The sequence below is a fragment of the Camarhynchus parvulus genome, chromosome 21, assembly GCF_901933205.1.
Source record: "Camarhynchus parvulus chromosome 21, STF_HiC, whole genome shotgun sequence".
NCBI lineage: Eukaryota > Metazoa > Chordata > Aves > Passeriformes > Thraupidae > Camarhynchus > Camarhynchus parvulus.
This window is the reverse complement of record NC_044591.1, coordinates 3359906-3378833: the sequence shown is the minus strand read 5'-3', so window position 1 is coordinate 3378833 and position 18928 is coordinate 3359906. Positions and strand designations below refer to the sequence as shown.

The 18928-nt window shown below is 45.8% G+C and overlaps 1 protein-coding gene across 5 annotated transcripts in view; it reads right to left on the bottom strand.

Annotated features, from left to right (window-relative positions):
- Window positions 1-9748: 9748 nt before the first annotated feature.
- VPS13D (vacuolar protein sorting 13 homolog D) overlaps window positions 9749-18928 on the bottom strand; it is a 99727-nt gene continuing 90547 nt past the window's right edge. For all 5 annotated transcript variants that reach the window (XM_030963637.1, XM_030963633.1, XM_030963635.1 and 2 more), the window contains 3 exons: window positions 15828-15959; window positions 11473-11713; window positions 9749-10746 (listed from right to left, as the gene is read on the bottom strand). In XM_030963637.1, coding sequence (XP_030819497.1) covers window positions 10615-10746; window positions 11473-11713; window positions 15828-15959 — 505 coding nt within the window. In that variant the 3' untranslated portion in view covers window positions 9749-10614. The remainder of the gene's footprint in view (window positions 10747-11472; window positions 11714-15827; window positions 15960-18928) is intronic.

Below are 18928 nucleotides of genomic sequence, written 5' to 3'. Positions count from 1 at the left end.
AAACATAGCATTGTGCTAACCATTAAGGTTAATTTTTTAGGTTAATAATAGATGCTGATAACTCAACATGGTGTACTTGGCTCAAACTCCCATTACCTTGTTGAAATGGGCTCTGCTCCAGGTGCATGTGTGGGACCCAGTGCTGGACTTCTTCTCTTGACCCTTCCCTAAATCCCCACGGTCTCCATTCCCTCCTCCCCAGGAAGCTCCAAGCAAATTAAAGTTCCTGGGGTTTAAGTAGTTGCTCCATCACAATCAGTGTGCAGTGGTGAGGCCTGAAGGTTTTTATCTTTTCTGAAACCCTACCTCTGGTTTGTCAGGTGTGTTGGAGAGCAGGACCTTGCATTGCTTCAATCTTGGGCTGAAAACCACTGTGTTGAAATTAGAACTCCAGGGTTCTCTAATCTTCCTTTTCCCTTTTCTCTCTTCATAGGTAAGGAAGGTCTGAAACCAACAGCAGCTCTCTAATGCACAGTATTTCCAGGAGCCAGGTCCTGTATTTTTCTCTGTGTGTGCCTAAATTCCATAAAAGTCAAAAAATTTAAAAAAAAATTGTTGTAGATCCCTCTTAAGAAACTCTTTCTGGCAGCGCACTTCTGGATGGTGGGAGCTGTGTCTGAAAAGGGAGGAGCAGCCTGGAGATCATCCCTGACTTCAGGAAGCTCAGAGCCTTCCTGGAGCAGTGAATCCTTTGCCTCCTGCCCTGTTCCTCACACAGGGGTGGTTTCCATCCCCATTTTGGATCTGGGAAGCTCTTTGAACTCCCTGTAAATGTCTGTTCACAGCCAGCTCCTCAGCCACTGCCAGCTTTGGGTGCCCGGCTGCAAAGCAGCATCCAGTAAAGTGCCCAGAGGTGAGAAGCAGCCACGGACAGGGCGATGGAGGTGATTTGTGTTGGCAGAAATGGCCGTGGCTCTGCAGGCTGGGAACAGGGGTGTGTTGTGAGGAAGGTGTGGGGAAAGGGATGAGGTTGGGATGTGGTTACTGTTGAATTCCTGAGCCTGCTGATGCTACTGGTTGTTGATTGAGGAGTTTTTACTACTCCTTTTAAGGAGGTAAGAGGAGTTGAGATGTGCACAAGGCAGCACCACCTCTGCTGCCCCTTCCCCTGCAAGGATGGGAGCTCTTGGGTGGGTCTGATGAACCCAGAGAGCAGATTCTGTTCAAACCCTCTCTGTTTGCTGGCTTTGGGCTGTTGTGTTGTTGTTCTGGTTTGGGTTTGTTCCCTCGGGATGGTTCTGCCTGGCTGATTTTACAACCTGTAGCTTCAAATACAATCCCACCCTTGGGGAGGGGACAGGGCAGGGACAAGGTCACCAGATAAGTGAGGCCACTCCTTCTCCAGCAGTTCAGGCAGATTCATCAGAGCTCTCAGTAACATCACAATCTTGCCAAAGACAAATTTGCCTGTCTGATCTGTCAGAGTGTGTATTCTCCACAAAACCTGCTCCCTTTCGGATGTGTTGGTGAAGTTTCCCAGACCAGTTTGGCCAATCACACTGTGGCTCCAAACCCCTGTCAAGGCTTCTACTGTATTTTTGACTGCTCCTTGAGTGACATCATTGAAATGATGAGTCTCTGAGATGATTCATACCAAAAAAAGATCTAATAATTGTTACCAGTTCTTCAGATCACTGTTACTGATTTCCAGCATCCTCCCACTGGTCCCTGGAGCTGCCTCCCCCACCCACTCGTTTTTCCCGATATTTCCCAGGCTCTCTGCCTGTGGGCTCAGTGTGCCCTCTCCTGTGGTGAGGTGTGAGTGTCTGGCTCTCTCCAGAGGAGCATTCAGGGCTTGGCTGCAGGGGCAGATCCAGCTGGGGTGGGTTTTGGTCTGGCTGCAGGTTACTGGGGAGTGGGAGAGTCATTAGTTTGAAATTTGTGGTGTCAAAAATTCTCATACAGGAAGAGCCCCTTCTGTTGTGAAGCTCATTTTCTCACTTGCTGGGAGGGCAAGAACCAAAAATTAGCGTGTTCTCCCCAGTGTTTGAGGGGAATTCTTTACTTTGCAGACACTGACAAGGAGAGCGAAGGGATATTGAAGAAACAGAACACAGAGACAAGGTCTTGGTTAGTAGAGGACCACTTTGGATGATTAAAAAAATTTGGTTCATTTCTTAGACTCCAGTTTTTTAAAGAAAAAAACAACCCTTTGTGTGAGGTTTTCCTGTAGAGGAGATATGAAGATATTGAATGTTTAGAATATTAAAGTATCTATCCTATCATCCAGGCCTTACACAGGATTCCCAGGTATTCTAGTGAATTTATGGGTTATATTGGTGCAAAAAAGTAAGAGTACAAGGCCTGTGGCTTGTTGACCCTGATTCTGCAGCCTGTGACGTTCAGCCCCAGGGAATTTTCTTCTGGAGAGGATTTGGGGCTGTGCCCTGTTCTCTTTGGAGGAGAAGCCCTGTGTCACTATAGGACATGAAATAACATGATGTGGACACTGCTCTTTCAAGGTAAAAGAGTTTTTTAATATTTATAGATTTTTCTTCAATATTTAGAGATTTTTAAAAGATTTATATATATATATATATATATAAAAATATATTTTTATTTTTTATAGATTTTTTTTTAAGTGACAGTGGATTGGAGGGTGACAGTGCCACATCTCCAATGACACTGGGCAAACCAACAGTCCACCAAATTTCTTTTCTTCTACAAAAGAATGCAAAACAATGAGTTATTTACATAAAGCGTGTGAGAAAGTTTGTTACAAGAATGTAAACATCAGAAGGCTTGGAAAATCTTAAAAAATCAAGACAACTGTGTTGGCTCAGCAGAATGGGCTCCCCAAAAGAGCAGCAGAGAACCTTGAGAACCTTTCTGGCGTGGATTTATGGCTGCTCTTGTGCAAGTGCTGGAGCTGGCACTGCAGCCCCTCCTGCGTCAGCAGCAGGGCAGCTGAGGGGAAGAGAAGCTTGGCATAACCTTTGCTGTGTTATTTATTAACACTTTGCAGTCCTCTGGAAAATGAACTTTGGAAACGCCGGGAGAAGGCCGGGAATCAGCAAATCCATTGTGCTGCGCTGACAGAAAGATCCTGTTACAACACACTTCAGCTGCCAGCTTGCTGCAGTCACTCAATCCATCACGGTGGGCTGGGGGATCACAAGGCAGTGAAACTCAGCCTGGCGTGTTATTTTAGTCTTACATGGGCTGTGAGATAAACGGGGCATGAACCGGCCCCCTGGCAGGGGGGCGACCCCCGGCGCCCTCATTAAAGTGCCAATCAAAAAGAGTAATGGGAGGGGGAATGGGAAACTGGCTCCTGCAGCCTCCTCCAGCCTCGCTCTGTCCCGGCAACTCGCACAAGCCAAGGGAAATATTTCTGTTCTGAGCAGGAGCCAGGCCCACAGAAATGCTCCCGGCGCGTCCTGGAGCTCCGGGGCTCCTCCGGGGTTGTGGGGTGGAAACCTGGCCCTGTGGCTGGCTGTGAGCACAGAAACACAGAAACACCAAATCACAGAGTCACAGAATCACCAAATCACAGAATCAGAGTCAGCAACCCACAGAAACACCAAATTACAGAATCACCAGGTTGGAAGAGACCTTCAAGACCATCGAGTCCAACCCAGCCCCAACACCTCAACTCAACCCTGGCAGCCAGTGCCACATCCAGGCTTTGTTAAACACACCCAGGGATGGTGACTCCACCACCTCCCTGGGCAGCCATTCCAGAACTTTTTCACTCTTTCTGTAAAATTTCCTAATATCCAACCTGTATTTCCCTTGGTGCAGCTTGAGACTGTGTCCTCTGGTTGTGTCAGTTCCTGGAGAAAGAGCCCAGCCCCAGCTGAGCACAGGCACCTTTCAGGAGCTGTAGAGTGACAAGGTCATCCCTGAGTCTCCTTTTCTCCAGGCTGAACACCCCCAGCTCCCTCAGTGGTTCCTCACAGGGTTTGTGTTCCCGGCCCCTCTCCAGCCTCGTTGCCCCCTCTGGATGTGCTCAGGGCAGCTGGGAGAGTCCTCACTGGGTGCACCCTGGAAAAGGAGTGGATGTGGCTGCTGTGGATGTGGCTGCTGTGGATGCCCAGCCCCTGGGATGGTGCCCATGGTCACTCAGTGATGGGTTTCTGTCAGAAGTGGTGCCCAGTTCAGGATTTGTGTGGAAATCTGCAGTGAAACCTCTCCCAGCGCTGCCCTGCTCCATGTGCTGAGGTGTGGATGTGGATCCCTGTGCTCTGTGGGGTTATTTCCACTGGAACCCACAGCAGATCATCACTGGATAACCTTGGGGTGAGTACAGGCGTGAGCTGAGGCACAGGAGCAGGGCTGAGCTGTCACTGGCGCCCTGAGCTCTGCTGTGGCAGCGGCTGCTGCTCTTTGGGACTGGGAGAGCTCCCAGCACTGCTGGGGAATTCCTGCATGGCCTGAGATGTGCTCTGGGTGATGCATGTCGCAGACATCTCCTATGAAAAATCCTTTCCTTAGGATTTTTCCTCCTGAGAAGCTGAGAGGCCTCAGGAACAAAATGTAAACAATGATTGTCTGCTGCTGTGGAATGCAAGAGGTGCATTTGTGATTGGCCCATGTTGCTTGTTTCTAATTAATGGCCAATCACAGTCAGCTGGCTCGGACAGAGAGTCCAAGCCACAAGCTTTTGTTATCATTCTTTCTTTTTCTATTCTTAGCCAGCCTTCTGATGAAATCCTTTCTTCTATTCTTTTAGTATAGTTTTAATATAATATGTATCATAAAATAATAAATCAGCCTTCTGAAACATGGAGTCAGATCCTCATCTCTTCCCTCATCCTAAGACACCCGAGAACAGGGTCACAGATGTATAAATTCCTGTTCTTCTGCACGTTGATTTCCCTCTGGTGTGTGCTCAAAGGAGAGGGGAAAGGTGTCTGTGGAGAGAAAGGTGAGTGAAGCTGTACGGTGTGATGTGGATTTTTATTGTTAGAACTCAGGAAGCTGAAAGTGGGGGAGCTGGCTCTTAAACCTGCTTATAAATGTCAGCTCTGGTGTGACCTCACTGTGACTATGACCTTGGCAGCTGTTTATTTTTGCTCACAAGGTTTCAGCAGCAGCACAGAATTTCTCCAGGTAGATACTGGTCTGATTTAAAATATATTTTTTTTATGGACAGGATCAGCAGTTGGGATTAGAGTTAGTGAAGCAAAATGTATGAGTAGTAATATCAAGGAATGACAACTGCCACAAAAGAAGGAGTTCCCATGTGAAGGTGACATTGTCCACTGAGGCACAGGTTAGAGGCACCCAATACAGAGAGGAAGGAAATCCAGGTCTGGAGCCCTCAGCTCAGGAAAATCATGGAACTGATCCAGAGGAGGCCACAGAGATGCCCCAAAGGCTGGAGCTCCTCTGGAGACCAGCCTGGAGCAGAGAGGGATCCAGGGACACCTTAGAGCCCTTCCATTATTTCAAGAGGCCACTGGAAAGATGGGGATAAACCTTTCAGCAGGGCCTGCAGCTGTAGGAGAAGGGAAAGTGATCTCAAAGAGAGCAGACTCAGAGCAGATGTAAGGAAGGAAATTTTGCAGTGAGGATGAGGCACAGTCCCAGGTTGCCCGGAGCAGTGGTAGATCCATGGAAACATCCAAGCCAAACAATTCTGTGGCTATAAACAGCATGATTGGTGTCGGCTTTGTACTGAGCCAGGTCAGAAATAATGATTGTACCCATTTCTACACAAAATTCTGGAACATTTGCTGGTCTGAACTGGGGGATAAGGATGTAAGGATGCTCTCTGTGGATAATCCTTTGAGGGATCATGAAAGTGCTGTTGTACCACAAACAAAGATCTGTTCTGGCATAGAAGGTGTGCTGAATAGAATCTTCACATTTCTGGGATGTTTACCTCAAATACTGCTCCCCTCATACTTTGAGATTCAAAGAAATCCAGAAAAGGATGAATGGAAGGGCCTGGAATTGCCCATTGGCAGAGGAGATAGATCAGTGTTGATGCTGCTGCTGGACCTGCTGTAGGGGCTGGGGGACTCTGGCCATGCAAATGTTGAGTTACTTGTAAAAATGATTTTATTTTTTCCCTCCCGTTAAACCTGCATGCAGGCACAGGTTTTTTGCTACATCATTATTTTGATACCCAGTGGTTTGTAGGGCTGGATGTCAGTTGTTTGCCAAAGGCCCTGGGAGCAGCAGTCCTCAGGAATGGTGAGTCAGCCTCCTGGGGCAGAGCAAATGTTTGCTTTTGTGGTGTCTGCAGGGCTGAGGGATAGCTGGTATGATGGATTTCTCCTTTATTTATTAGAATTCCTCTGCAGCTGCAGCATGCAGGGGACTTTTTCTTTTTTTTTTTTTTTTTTTTTTGCTGGCATTATCAGAACCCATTGTTCTGCAGCTCCCATCCACAGCCCTTGTCCTCTGGGTGACCCAGCCATTTATCCAAACTGGAAATGCACATGGAAGCTGTTTACTTGGCCCATGGCCTTTCAGTGCTTTTGAGTCAGCCCAGAGCAGCCTGAGGAGCAGGGCTGCTTTTACCCACACTTTGTGCTGAGCACAGGGCTGGGCACTGCACAGTCAGGGAGGAAAACCCAAAAATCCAAACACACCAGCCAGCCCCCTGTGTGACACTGTGCTATGGATAAATTATGTATTATAATACATAATGCACCCTGCACCCTATATATTTTATATATATATATATATATATATAAATTATCTATATTATAATATATTATATGTTATATACAATTTTATTATATATTATAACAAAATTATATATTATAATATACAATATAATATGTATTATATTATATTATATATATTATGATAGATAATACACCCTATAATACATAATAGTACCCTTCATGGGGTGGGCAGGCCCTGGCACAGGGTGCCCAGAGAAGCTGTGGCTGCCTCAGAAATTTCCAAGGACATTTCCATCCTTGGAAATGCCCAAGAGCAGGCTGGATGGGGCTTGGAGCAGCCTGGGACAGTGCAAGGTGTCCCTGCCATGGCACAGGGAGGATGGGTTGCTCTTTAAGGTCCCTTCCCACCCAAACCAGTCTGGATTCTGGGATTCTGGTGCTCTCTGTTCATCATGAGCATCCCAGGCCCTGAGCAGAGCTGACCCCTCTAAGGGAACTGCTGTTTGCACCCACAGCATTTGTATTTCTGGCCAAAAATGTGCCGTGGTTCTGCTAAGCAAAACAAGATGATTATTTTCCCCCAGTGTTTGTCAGTGGTTAATGAGTAACCTTTTCTTTCTGGCAGGAATCCTTGTCAGATTCTGCCCTCTCCTGCACCCGAGGCACGAGCAGGGCTGCTCACAGACCCAGCTGGGGCTGAGCTCTCCATTCCAGTTCTCAATTCCCAATCTCCCACTCCAGAAAATCTGCTCTGGAGAGCCACAAAACCTCCACAGTTCGATCAAACTGCTCTGAGTCCTTTTAACAAAATTTCCTCAGCCAGGGATGGCTGTGGCAGGGAAAGCAGATGGGTTTGAGCTGCCCTGAGCCCTCTGTCAGAGCTCCCAGACCAGCAGCTGCAAGAAATGGGCTGCAAGAAAGTCAAACCTGTAACACAAAGGGAGTTGGAAGTGCTTTGTCCCAGTCCTGCATTTGATAAAATTAAGCAACATAATGTGGAGTAAGAGTGTGCTGTCAAGCTGGAATGCTGCAGTAATCCAAACTGGGGTCTGAAGCTCTGGGCAAATTTTATTATATTATTTTTTTATTATTTTTTGTATTATTTTACTTTATTGCATGTATTTTCAGAAAATGAAGGTTGTTCTTTCTTTGCAACAACCTTAGGAGGTTTAGGAGGGAGGAATAGAGAGTTTGGAGCACAGCCTTTGCTTTTCAAGAGAATTTTGAAGTATATGTACTTTTGGAGGTGGGTGTACATATTTAAAAAATACAGATGCATACACATGCACAGTGTTATTGTCAGGTGAAAATTTGTATAAATGGATTTTGAGCAACTCTTGACTTAATTCAAATGTGCTTTGATTTTGCTTTGTTGGTTTTTTTTCTATTTTTAATATCTGTGCAACAATGTAAAGAGAGTATATTCACTGAAACCTGCTTTTTCAGCATGAGGTACCCGAGGTGAAGTCATTGTGAGCAGCAAATCAAGGTGGATTCCTCTGAGAAGGAAAACGGAGCAAGTGTGAGAGGATCTGTCAGCCCAGTGGGTTGTGCACTGGAGGGAGCAGGTTTGTAGTGAACAGTGCTTTAGAGAGAAAAAGAAGTGTAAAAAATCTGTACAGTTGGGCTAAGAGGCTACAAAGTATTTTATTGAAGAGAAAATAGATAAATGTTGAAAAGCATCATGCAGTTTAGGAAATGAGATAGTGGAGAGATCAAAAGGTCCCTGTCACTGGGAAATGTCTGGTTACTGCTCTGGTTGGAGATGGGGCCCATTTAGCCACTTAGCTGCTCCCCACAAAAATGTAAACACTGCTCTGCTCTGGAAAGCAGCCCTGGGGCTGGAGCTGCTCAGAGGGATCATCACACTGAGCTGCTGGGATCACACGGAGCTGCTGGGATCACACTGAGCTGTGGGACTGTGGCAGGAGCAGAGGGCAGGGAAGGGTGCTGGTAATGTCTGCCCCATGCTCCCATCCCTGCAGGAACCCCTCAGGCTGCAGGAGCTGTTGGGAACAGGATCATTCCTGATCCAGCAGGGATGGCAAGGAAGAGGAGTTTTCACTGTGACCAGGCCACAGGACACACGGAACTTCAGCCCTGGTTTTGGAGCCTAACATTTAATTTCTTTTTTCCAGTTACTTCCATGCCTTGAGAAAGTGAAGACATTTTCTGTCTCAGGAGAGGGCAGCCAAGTGATGCCTGTCTGTCTGTCTGTCTGTCTGTCCTGGGGCTGTTTCCAGCAGGGACAGTGGGGACACAGCCCCTGGAGTTTTTCACCTCTGCAGGAGCACTGGAGTGAAACTGGGCCAGGGAAAAGGGCAAGGGAGGAGAGGACAGGGGAGTGCAGGACAGTAAATGGGAGAAAAGGAGAATAAAGGGGAGGGCAGGGAAAGGGGGAGGACAGTAAAGAGGAGGAAAGGTGGAAAGGATGAGAAAAGGAAGGAAAATGAAAGGATGTGATGAGTAAAGGGGATGAGAGGACTGGGAAAACAGGCAAGGAAAGGGGAGAAGAGAAGGAAGACATGGAAAGGTGTCATTTCCATGCTGTGTGGGTCTCTCTACCAGTCAGAGTGACTTCCTTCCTGCCCTGCTGAGGTGTTATTTCATCTACTCTTTACTACACCTTGAAACTGGACAGGTTTTTTCACACAAACAACTGAGTTCAGGGCACCCCAAGGGTGTTCAGTGGCTGCTCTGGTGCTTGCACATCATCTCCTCGTGGATGGTTACTGACCCCAAGCACTCCATCCATCCCCTGCAGTGCTCAACACAGCAGTGAGAACTGCTCCTTGTTCTCCCTCCCCACCTTTAGCAGCTCAGGATTTTACAAGAGCTCAGAAGTGGTTTCATTCTAACCTTCAGCATCAAAATATTCCCATGTGTCTTCATGAAAGGACTTTACCTTCAAGTTATTTTACCTTTTAAAAGGTCTACTTACATTGAATCAAAATGTTTATGAAGTCACACTTTAAAATGCAGGTTTTAAATACTCAGCAGTTATTGGAGAGTTGTGTCTTCCAATCCAAACCTGGCACCTCCAGGGAGTAAATGAGACACTGAGGGCTCCAGTTCTGTGGGTCAAGGTGTTTAAAGCACTCACTGCTCCCTCTTCAGTGTGGTCACAGTTAATGAGACAAATACCAATGTGCTGTACAACATCAGGGAAAAAAATTCTTGTTTGTTTTATTTAGAAGTTTAGTTCTCAAGATATTGTGAAGTCCAACAAGCTGGAAGTCTCCTCTCCCCCCACCCTTCCTCCATCTGAGGGAAGGAAAAATCTGAAGTTAAATGTTCAATTTCCAAGGCTGCTCACTTCAACTACTTCAAAAACAAGTCAGGAAAGAGGCTTTGAGATGCAGACTGTGAATGTAAAACTGAATCCTCCCTGTATTATTTACCAAAATACAATTTTTTTTTAAAAAAGAGGCTGACATTTCAGTGCAAGACCAGGTCTCCTGTATTTACCTGTATTAGTGAGTTAAGAGAAAAAAAACCAACAAAAAGCCCACCAAACAACCCAGCCAGTGCCCCCTAATCACAGTGTTAATGCACCCTACTCATGGTGTTAAAGCTCTAAACCACAGGACACCTGTGCTCCAAAAGCTGAAATTAATTCTTGATTTTATTTTTTAAAGGTTTATCTACATTCCTGTACTGTGAAAATCAGTTTTCTCAAGGAAAAAAAAAAGACAGAGAGAAGGGCTTCTGTCAGGTAGTGCAGTGTGACTCAGTAGAGCTCCTTTAATTTCTTTACACAGTAAACAGACTCATATTTATACCAACACCCTCTGCAGTTGTATTTACATGGACACTTGTACATATATACATGTTAGCAAAATACAGGGCTTCTCCCAGACCCAAAGCTGTGTCAGCTACACCTCTGGTATACAACTAGTGCTTAAAAAAAGAAAAGTCACCTCTTTTGTTTTCTCTAAATACTAAAATTATATTTTTTCCTTCTCTAGTCACACAGTCCTGGCTCCAGCCTGGTACTTGCAGCTCTTTCTGGCAGTGAGGAAATGGATTTTCAAGAGTCCAGCTCAAGTTGCTCTTGATTTTCACTAAGTCTCAGCATCAGCTGCTGCTCATAATAAAGGCTCTTTGCATAGTTGATTTCTTGGGACACCTTTACTGCCAGAGCTTCTGATTTCACTTTCACCTGCAGAAATAAAGGGGATTTTTCTTAATGTGCTCCTGCTGTCAGCTAGAACAGAAGAGATTTTAGATTTGAGGTAAGGGACAAAAAGGTTTCAGTGGAGTTTCCTTCTCAGCACTTAGGCTGGAGGAAGGAAGAAGCGTGAGGGAGCACCAGGTACACACACAGATACTCAAGGGTGAGAGCAGGAACACGGTGCCATATCTGAGGTTATTTCCTTTGCCTCCCCTCCCACCTTTTATCTGGCTGTTCTGTTTGGAATGTGAACTGCCTTGGGTCAGGGGTGAGCTTGTAACTGTGCCTGTAAAACAGCCCCTGAGCAACTGCTGCAATGGCACAAAACACAAACACTGCTTCCAGCATCAGAGACCTCACAGTAAAAACTGCTGCATGTAGGAGAAGATTAAACAGCAAAATGCCCATGTGGTTAAAAGTTAAAAGCCTTTCACAGGTAAATACATGTTTCTTCCTGTTACTTTTCAGCCTGTAGGACTATTTTAGTGTTCTCCTTTCTTCAGCTTTCTCAGGAGTTTAGGGAGCCACTGAAACCTTGGCAGCAGCTGTTTCCAGTGCTGACAGAACAAAACTTGTGCCTAAATCCCTCTGGTGCCAAGGGGAAGGTGCCTAAATCCCTCTGGTCCCAAGGGGAAGGGTGCCTAAATCCCTCTGGTGCCAAGGGGAAGGTGCCTAAATCCCTCTGGTGCCAAGGGGAAGGGTGCCAGTGCTCACCATGGGCCGCTGCTGGGAGGGGCCTGGCATGGCCAGCCCGCTGCTCGTGTTCACAGCCTTCTTGGTGAGCTGGATGTAGACGTTGCCGTGGTCCTTGGACACCAGGCAGTGGTACAGGTCATCGTACCTGACCTCCAGGAAGATGCAATCCCTGTCTGTGAAGTCTCCACTCTTCAGGAAATACACGGCCTTGGAGGAGATGAGCACGCAGTAGCTGTCGATGTTCTCCACGGCGATGAAGCTGCAACAAAGGAGGAAGCATTGTGAGCTTAGAGCTAAAAATAGCAAATTAACAAGTGGCCTCACTGTTCTGTGAACTTCAGAAGTCCATCAGAAAATTTAGTGGTGCAATATGTACAATTCCTCTGTATTTAATTTAAAGTGTTTAGAAATGGAGCTCATGAAGGACACTCTCACCTATTTATAGAAAGATCATGCTGTAAATCAAATATTGGTGCTGCCTGCCTGGCCACCAGCTTTGGGCATTACAGGTACACATAAAAATGTCCTTGGACAAGGACTTAGGAACAGGATTTTCCTTGCTCTGGAGCACTGTAGTTATGATATTTTCTGAAATTTTTTTTCTCTAAGATTTTTTCTCTTGAGAAGCTGAGAGACTTCAAGAACAAAATGTAAACAATGGTTGTCTGCTGCTGTGGAATGCAACAGGTGGATCTGTGATTGGTCTCATGTGGCTGTTTCTAATGGATGGCCAATCACAGCGCAGCTGGCTCGGACTCTCTGTCCAAGCCACAAGCCTTTGTTATTCATTCTTTCCTTTTCTATTCTTAGCTAGCCTTCTGATGAAATCCTTTCTTCTATTCTTTTAGTATAGTTTTAATATAATATATATGATAAAATAATAAATCAACCTTCTGAAACGTGGAGTCAGATCCTCGTCTCTTCCCTCATCCTGGGACCCCTGTGAGCACAGTCACAGAGCACTGCAAATCCTAATGCTGAAGCTTAATTGCAACTAACTTCAGTAAATCAAATTGCTGTAAATGCTGTAAATCAAATATTGGTGCTGCCTGCCTGGCCACCAGCTTTGGGCATTACAAGTACACATAAAAATGTCCTTTGACAAGGACTTAGGAACAGTAATTTCCTTGCTCTGGAGCGCTGCAAATCCTAATGCTGAAGCTAATTGTAACTAATTCAGTTCCAGAGCTGGTATGTGAAAGGTTTGCAGACATTTATGACAAGAGCTATCCTGTAATTCTCCTGTGCTTCTCTGCTCCCCACACCTCCCTGCCTTCAAAACCAAAATCAAGTTGAACCTGCTGCCAGGATCAGTAGCAGAAAAGAGAAATTAGCTGTTTAACAAGGGGTGAGAGGTTAAGCAGCAAGCAGGTTTCCCCAGGGAGATTAGGCTGAGTGATGAATAGGAAGAGGGAGAGAAGGGTGAGTTAGGAATATTGAGAGTTATGATGGCTGAAAAGGCTGGTGTGTAAAAGAATAAATGTAAGGTGCAAAAGTGAAATGGAAGTTGAACACACAAATGGTTCTACCCCACTTCTGGTTTACTACTGAAATGAACCTCATTAGTGGGGCTTTTAAAAAGCTGAAAAATTCAGCAACTTGAATGTGGAATCATAGCTGAGCAGAGTAATAGAGTAGTGCTAAACAGAGTAAAAAAGCTCTGCCAACAGCCCCCAGGGTTGACAAACATCTGTAAATGAGGATTCTGCTGCTGCTGTCAGGCAGGTTCCCAACTGCTGCCCCCTGAGCCACTGCTCATACAAACCTGCCTGCTGTCCTCACACCCTGCAGAATCCTCCGCTGGCTTAGAAATCTGTGACCTCTGTCACTAACTCAGTGTTTCTGGTAAACAGAAAAGTTCCCAAATCTCCAAATGCACCCTTGGCTCTCCCAGTTAAATATCACTGCACACACAAGCTGCTCTGATCTGTAGTTAAATAAACCCAGAGCTATAAAATATATGTTAATAGCCAAAAACATGGCAAGAGGTCAGGCCATAGTTTCTTTTTGTGGTATAAAAGGATAACTCCAGTAATTCTGGATTCCTAGTCCTCTCAAAGACACTGCTCTGCACTGAACTTGCCTTTCCCTCTGTGCTGAGTCCCTGCCCTCACTCCCCTCACACTGGGCAAGGTGCACACACCAACTCCAGCCCACACTGTCCCCACACTGTCATGTGCTGGGAAGGACACAGCCCCATTAAAAAGGGCCTGGAACGTGCTTTGCCCAGCTCTAACCTTGGATGAAGCTCCAGGAAGATAAAAAAAAACGTGTTCCTTTAAGTAAAACAAACTGGGAGAAAAGTGGAGTTTGGCTTAGAGGAACCCAGATGAAAGACAACATGAACAGAGCTCCACAAATCAGCACCTGCCCTGCAGTTTTCCATTGAAGTTCAAACACTTCAGGGTAAGGTTCTGCCTTTGAAATTAGTTAAATAGGATGGAGAGTGACATTTTTTATGAAGTGTCACAGAAAACTTAATTTAAGTTTAAATTTAAACCCAGAGCAGCAGTCCAGCTGCGGAACAGCCTGATGCCCTGGACAGGCACATCAAACACAGTGCTTGAGGGAGGCACCAGATCCAGCTGGGTCAGGATGCCACCAGGGCCACCAGGACACCCATGGGGACAGATGGGGCACTGACAGCTGCTCCCAAGTCCAGGGGATGCACCTGGGCACTGACCAGGGGTTGCATTTGCTCTGTAAGAGCAGCACGTGATGCGTGTACTTCTCCTTAAAAGACTTTTACTGGTGGCATGTATATATTCTGAGGAATGGAAACAGAGGTCAGTGAGTTAATGAAGAAGCCCAGAAACATTAGCTAATTTGTAGTTCAGGCTCTACATTTTGTTCTAAGTTTGAGTCATGCACCACTACCTTTGCTCTTGCCAGCTGTTTCTTTTTTCTCAGTGTTAAGTTCTTAAAACTGGTATTTTTAACCTTTTCAGATATTACTGCAAGATACGACGTTTTTTTTTTTAAACCCATACATCTACACTATTAAAAATATCTCAAATTAATAAAATGAAAAATTAAATGAAACATGATCCAGTAGAACAAAGTAGAAGCAACCAGATCTCTGGAGAATTTGTGGGGTTCTTAACAACATCAGGAAGTAATTACACAATATTTTCCAGAAGTGAAACAGCGAGCCTAACTGGAAAAAAATGTGGAAACATTTAGTTAGAACAGTAGAGCAAGGTATTAAACCCCCTTTTATGGATTTAACTCTGAAGGAAAATATGCAAATAATCAGGTCTTCAAATGTGTTTCTGATTATGATACTAGGATAAAAGTCAGAGGCATAATTTTGTATTTCTTTTCCATGACAAGAAACACTGTGTTCCTGCTGAATGATGTTTCTAATAGCCAGAGTCACAGTGAATGAACAGTGTGACTTGGTGACAAAGGCCACTGCACTGCTATGGGCTACACCAGTGATTGGTTTTGGTCACAAATTGCTCTTTCCAGTCTCCCTGCCTGGAGCCATGCTGAATAGGCACAAAGATCCTGAAAGGAGATGGAAACAGGATACCCCAAATGTGAACTCACAGGGTGACAAGCAAGTGGCAGATTGCAATCTCTTCCTGAGGCAGAACCTGGAGAGGCACATGGAACCTGCCCAGTGACACTGGTGACACCAAGTGACCCTGCTGAACCTGTACCTCCCTCTGCCAACTCCACCATCAGCAATTCTGACCCTCTGCCTTGGCAGATGCTCTGATGAGTGACAGACACAGCATCTCATACCCTGCCCTGACAGAGCTGATCAGTAACCAAGGTGGAGATCAGGCAAGTGATGAATTCTGCATTTAGACCCCAATCCAACACACTGATATTCCCCCTGAAGAATCACAGAATAATTTGGGTGGGAAAAGCCTTCTGAGACTACCAAATCCAACTGTTCCCCCACCACTGCCCAGGCCAACACCGACCCATGTCCCCAAGTGCCACATCCACATGGCTTTTAAATCCCTCCTGGGATGGTGACTGCACCATTGGAAGCTGTGCCAGGGCTTTATGACTTTCCATGGATAAATACACCCCAATATCCAACCTGAACCTCCCCTGCTGCAACTTCAGGCCATTTCCTCCCATACTATCCCTTGTTCCTGTTCCCTGCTCAGGCTGCACCATTCTGTCAGGGAGCTGTGGAGATCCAGAAGGTCCCCATGAGCCTCCTTTCCTCCAGGCTGAGCTCCCCCACCCAGTGCTCCAGACCCCTCCCTGGACACACTCCAGCCCCTCAATGTCCTTGCAGTGGTGAGGGCCCAGAACTGAACACGTGTCTGTGTGTAAAGCAGTTTTAGATATGAAGGCAGCAAACAGAACAGAAGTGCTCAGAGCAGCTGTGGAAGTGGCTGTGTACTCACAACTCATCCTGGATGTTGTCTGTCAGTTTGAAGAGCTGCTCCTGTCCCTCTGCTTGGCTCTCGAGGTAGCGGGGCAGGAGCCCCTGGGGTCCCCTGCAGCACCGCGGCTTCCGCACTCGCTCTGCCTTGGCCCTGCAGCAAGAGACACACAGAGATCACCTGCTGCAGCCCTTCCTTCCACTGACACCTGCCTGCACACTGACTTCTAAGCTTCTTGAAATACAAAGCCTTCAAAAATCCCAGGTCTTCACAAACAGTTGGATCTGGAAGATGTGGTGTCTACTCACGCATTTCTATGAGATGCAGAACCACACAATAATAAAAACAGAAGAACTTTATCCACAATGAAGTAGCTAAATTAGTAGGAAGAAGTGACCTAAGCAGTGTATACTCTCTAAAGGTTTTGGGATGTGTTTATCAGCAGTTTTACTGATTTGACCATTTTCTCTCACTGCTCTAGAGAAAGAGTGCAAAAACCTAGAGACAGCTCTCATCAATGGACAGTGCCAGGAGACTGCAAACTCCATGGTTATAGAAATAGGAACATGACAGAAGTAAAATCCTCATTAATTAGGGTCCCCATAGCAGAGTTTAACATACTTCACCCTTCTGTGTGTCTATTAAAAATGGCAATAAGAAGGACACACACTTGTGGGCTGACAGCTTCACACATTTCTATGAGACACAGAACCACACAATAATAAAAACAGAAGAACTTTATCCACAATGAAGTAGCTAAATTAGTAGGAAGAAGTGACCTAAGCAGTGTATACCCTCTAAAGGTTTTGAGATGTATTGATCAGCAGTTTTACTGATTTGATCATTTCTTCTCACTGCTCTAAAGAAAGCAAGAGTGCAAAAATCTAGACAGAGCTCTCACCAGTGGACAGTGCCAGGAGACTGCAAACTCCATGGTTATGGAAATAGGAATATGCAGTTAAATTAAGACAGAAGAAAAATCCTCATTAATTAGGGTCCCCATAGCAGGGTTTAACATACTTTACCCTTCTGTGTGTTTATTAAAAATGACAATAAGAAGGACACACATTGTGGGCTGACAGCCATCAGAGGTTGATATTGGCCACAGAACTGCAGAACTGCAGGCTCGGTTCCTCCCTTAGCAGAATTTTGTTAAAAAATAATACTCTGAATTCCTTCAAGCTCCTGGAACGCCCTGCCCCTGAAGAATTGTGTTACAGGCTGCTGAGCCCTGCTTCATTCCCTGTCCCTTCCCAGCAGCATCACTCTGGGGCTGCTCCATGGTATTTCACAGCTCTTCCAGGCTACTGCTGTTACAAATTTCCCAGCCAAATGCACCATTTTGGATCAGTGCTCTCCCTTCCCATCCTGAGTCTCTGTAAAACCCTGCACAAGGAACTCCAGCCTGTCTGATCCAGGGACAGGAGGAAGGTCCCATGGAGAATTACCTTTGCTTTTCAAGCTGCCCATCACCAGGAGAGAGCACTCACCTGCTGGGGTCCATGCTCTGCAGATGTTTTCTCTGGAGCCTCATTTCCTTGTCACCTTTCCCCCTCAGCAGCCCTGACCCACACCTGAAGCCTGGGCACCCTTTTAAAATTTGTTTTCCTTCAAGTTTTTGACTTGAAGGAAAACTCTGAATGCAGTGGTTAGAGCTGTGCTATTAATGTTCTAAGGCTCTGGAGCAAGTCACCTCTCCTGCCCCTCAAATTCCTTAGGTACACACAGGATTCACCTGCACCATTCTTGTCTTTATAAACCTACACAAGGGTGAACAACACATGCCTGCTTTTACCTACTAGAGTCTTACAAAGCAACAAACAAAAGTGTTTGCCTCCATGAATGCAATATGTTGAGACAAAAGTTCCAGAGAAATTAAAGAATTCCAACCAGTATAATTCACACCTTGCTGCTTGTCCTTTCTAACTTCCAAAAGCAGGAAAATGGCAAAAGATCACCAATCAAAGAAGCCTCTGTTGGGTCTTAAACCTTTCTATGGCACCTACTGACAAGTTCAAAGAGTGACTGCCTGCAGCTTTAGGTGGGTTTTAATTAACAGTGGCCAATCAATAATGTTTTGCTGGGACTTTCCATCTTGGAAGGCTGGATAAAAGGGACAGAGCAGCTGCACTGTGCAGTGGGTTTTACAGGAACCATCCTTTAGACAAACACTCCCCTGTGCCAACCTCTCTAATATTCTGTAGTTCTGTAATATTCAACACACCAGCCTCTCTAATAATTTTAGTTCCTTGAGAAGAGGGATCTGAAGCACTGCAAGCAAGACTACTCCAATGGCAGTGGGATAGAACAGGGCTTTTTAATCCCACAGACACTGTAACTTCAGGGAACACTGGTTTCTAATGTTTGGCTCAAAGCAGGTCAGAGAAAAAGTACCAGTGCTACAAAGGGCACCACAATGGATTTCTGAAGGTTTGGCATTTCTGAGCCAAGGTTTTATGTTTTGGTTTTGTTTTTAAATGGAAGAAGCAGTTCAGAGTACAAGTTCAGTGTTCACTGTGCCCTGCATGCTCAGACACTGATCCTGGTGATAAGAGATCATTCCCCTCTTGGTGATAAGGCCAGCAGTTCTCCAACCCCGTGCCACTGGTGCTGGGCCTAAACTGCATGGATTTAATCCATCACCCCCTTGGCAAACTGCTTTGTTTGGTCTGCACAGCTAAAAACATTCCACACCACTGGATTTTTTTAATCTAAAAATTTGTTCTACTGTCTCAAGTTACGTTCTGTAAATAATAAGCAACCTGGTGAAATCCCAAAAGCTGCAGATTTGTCAAGCAGAGCGGGCAGCAGTGCCCACATCTGGCTCCCATTAGCCAGGCACTCAGCAGATCTGCTGATTCCTTTTTAATAAGCACACAAAAGCAATCCAAGGCAGGAATGGCACAGCAGGGAATGGTGCTTCTGGATGGAGGCACAAAGGGCTGGGAGAGGGTGTTGGGAGGTTGGGATGAACACTGCAGCCCTGCCCTGCTCCCAGCTGAGCACTGGAGCTCCCACTCCAGCTGCCTCTGCTCACTGGAACCAGTGCATGGCATCAACTGCTTGACATCTGCTGAGCAGTTCACAGAATCCTTGGAATTCAGCTGCCCAGTTTTAACCAG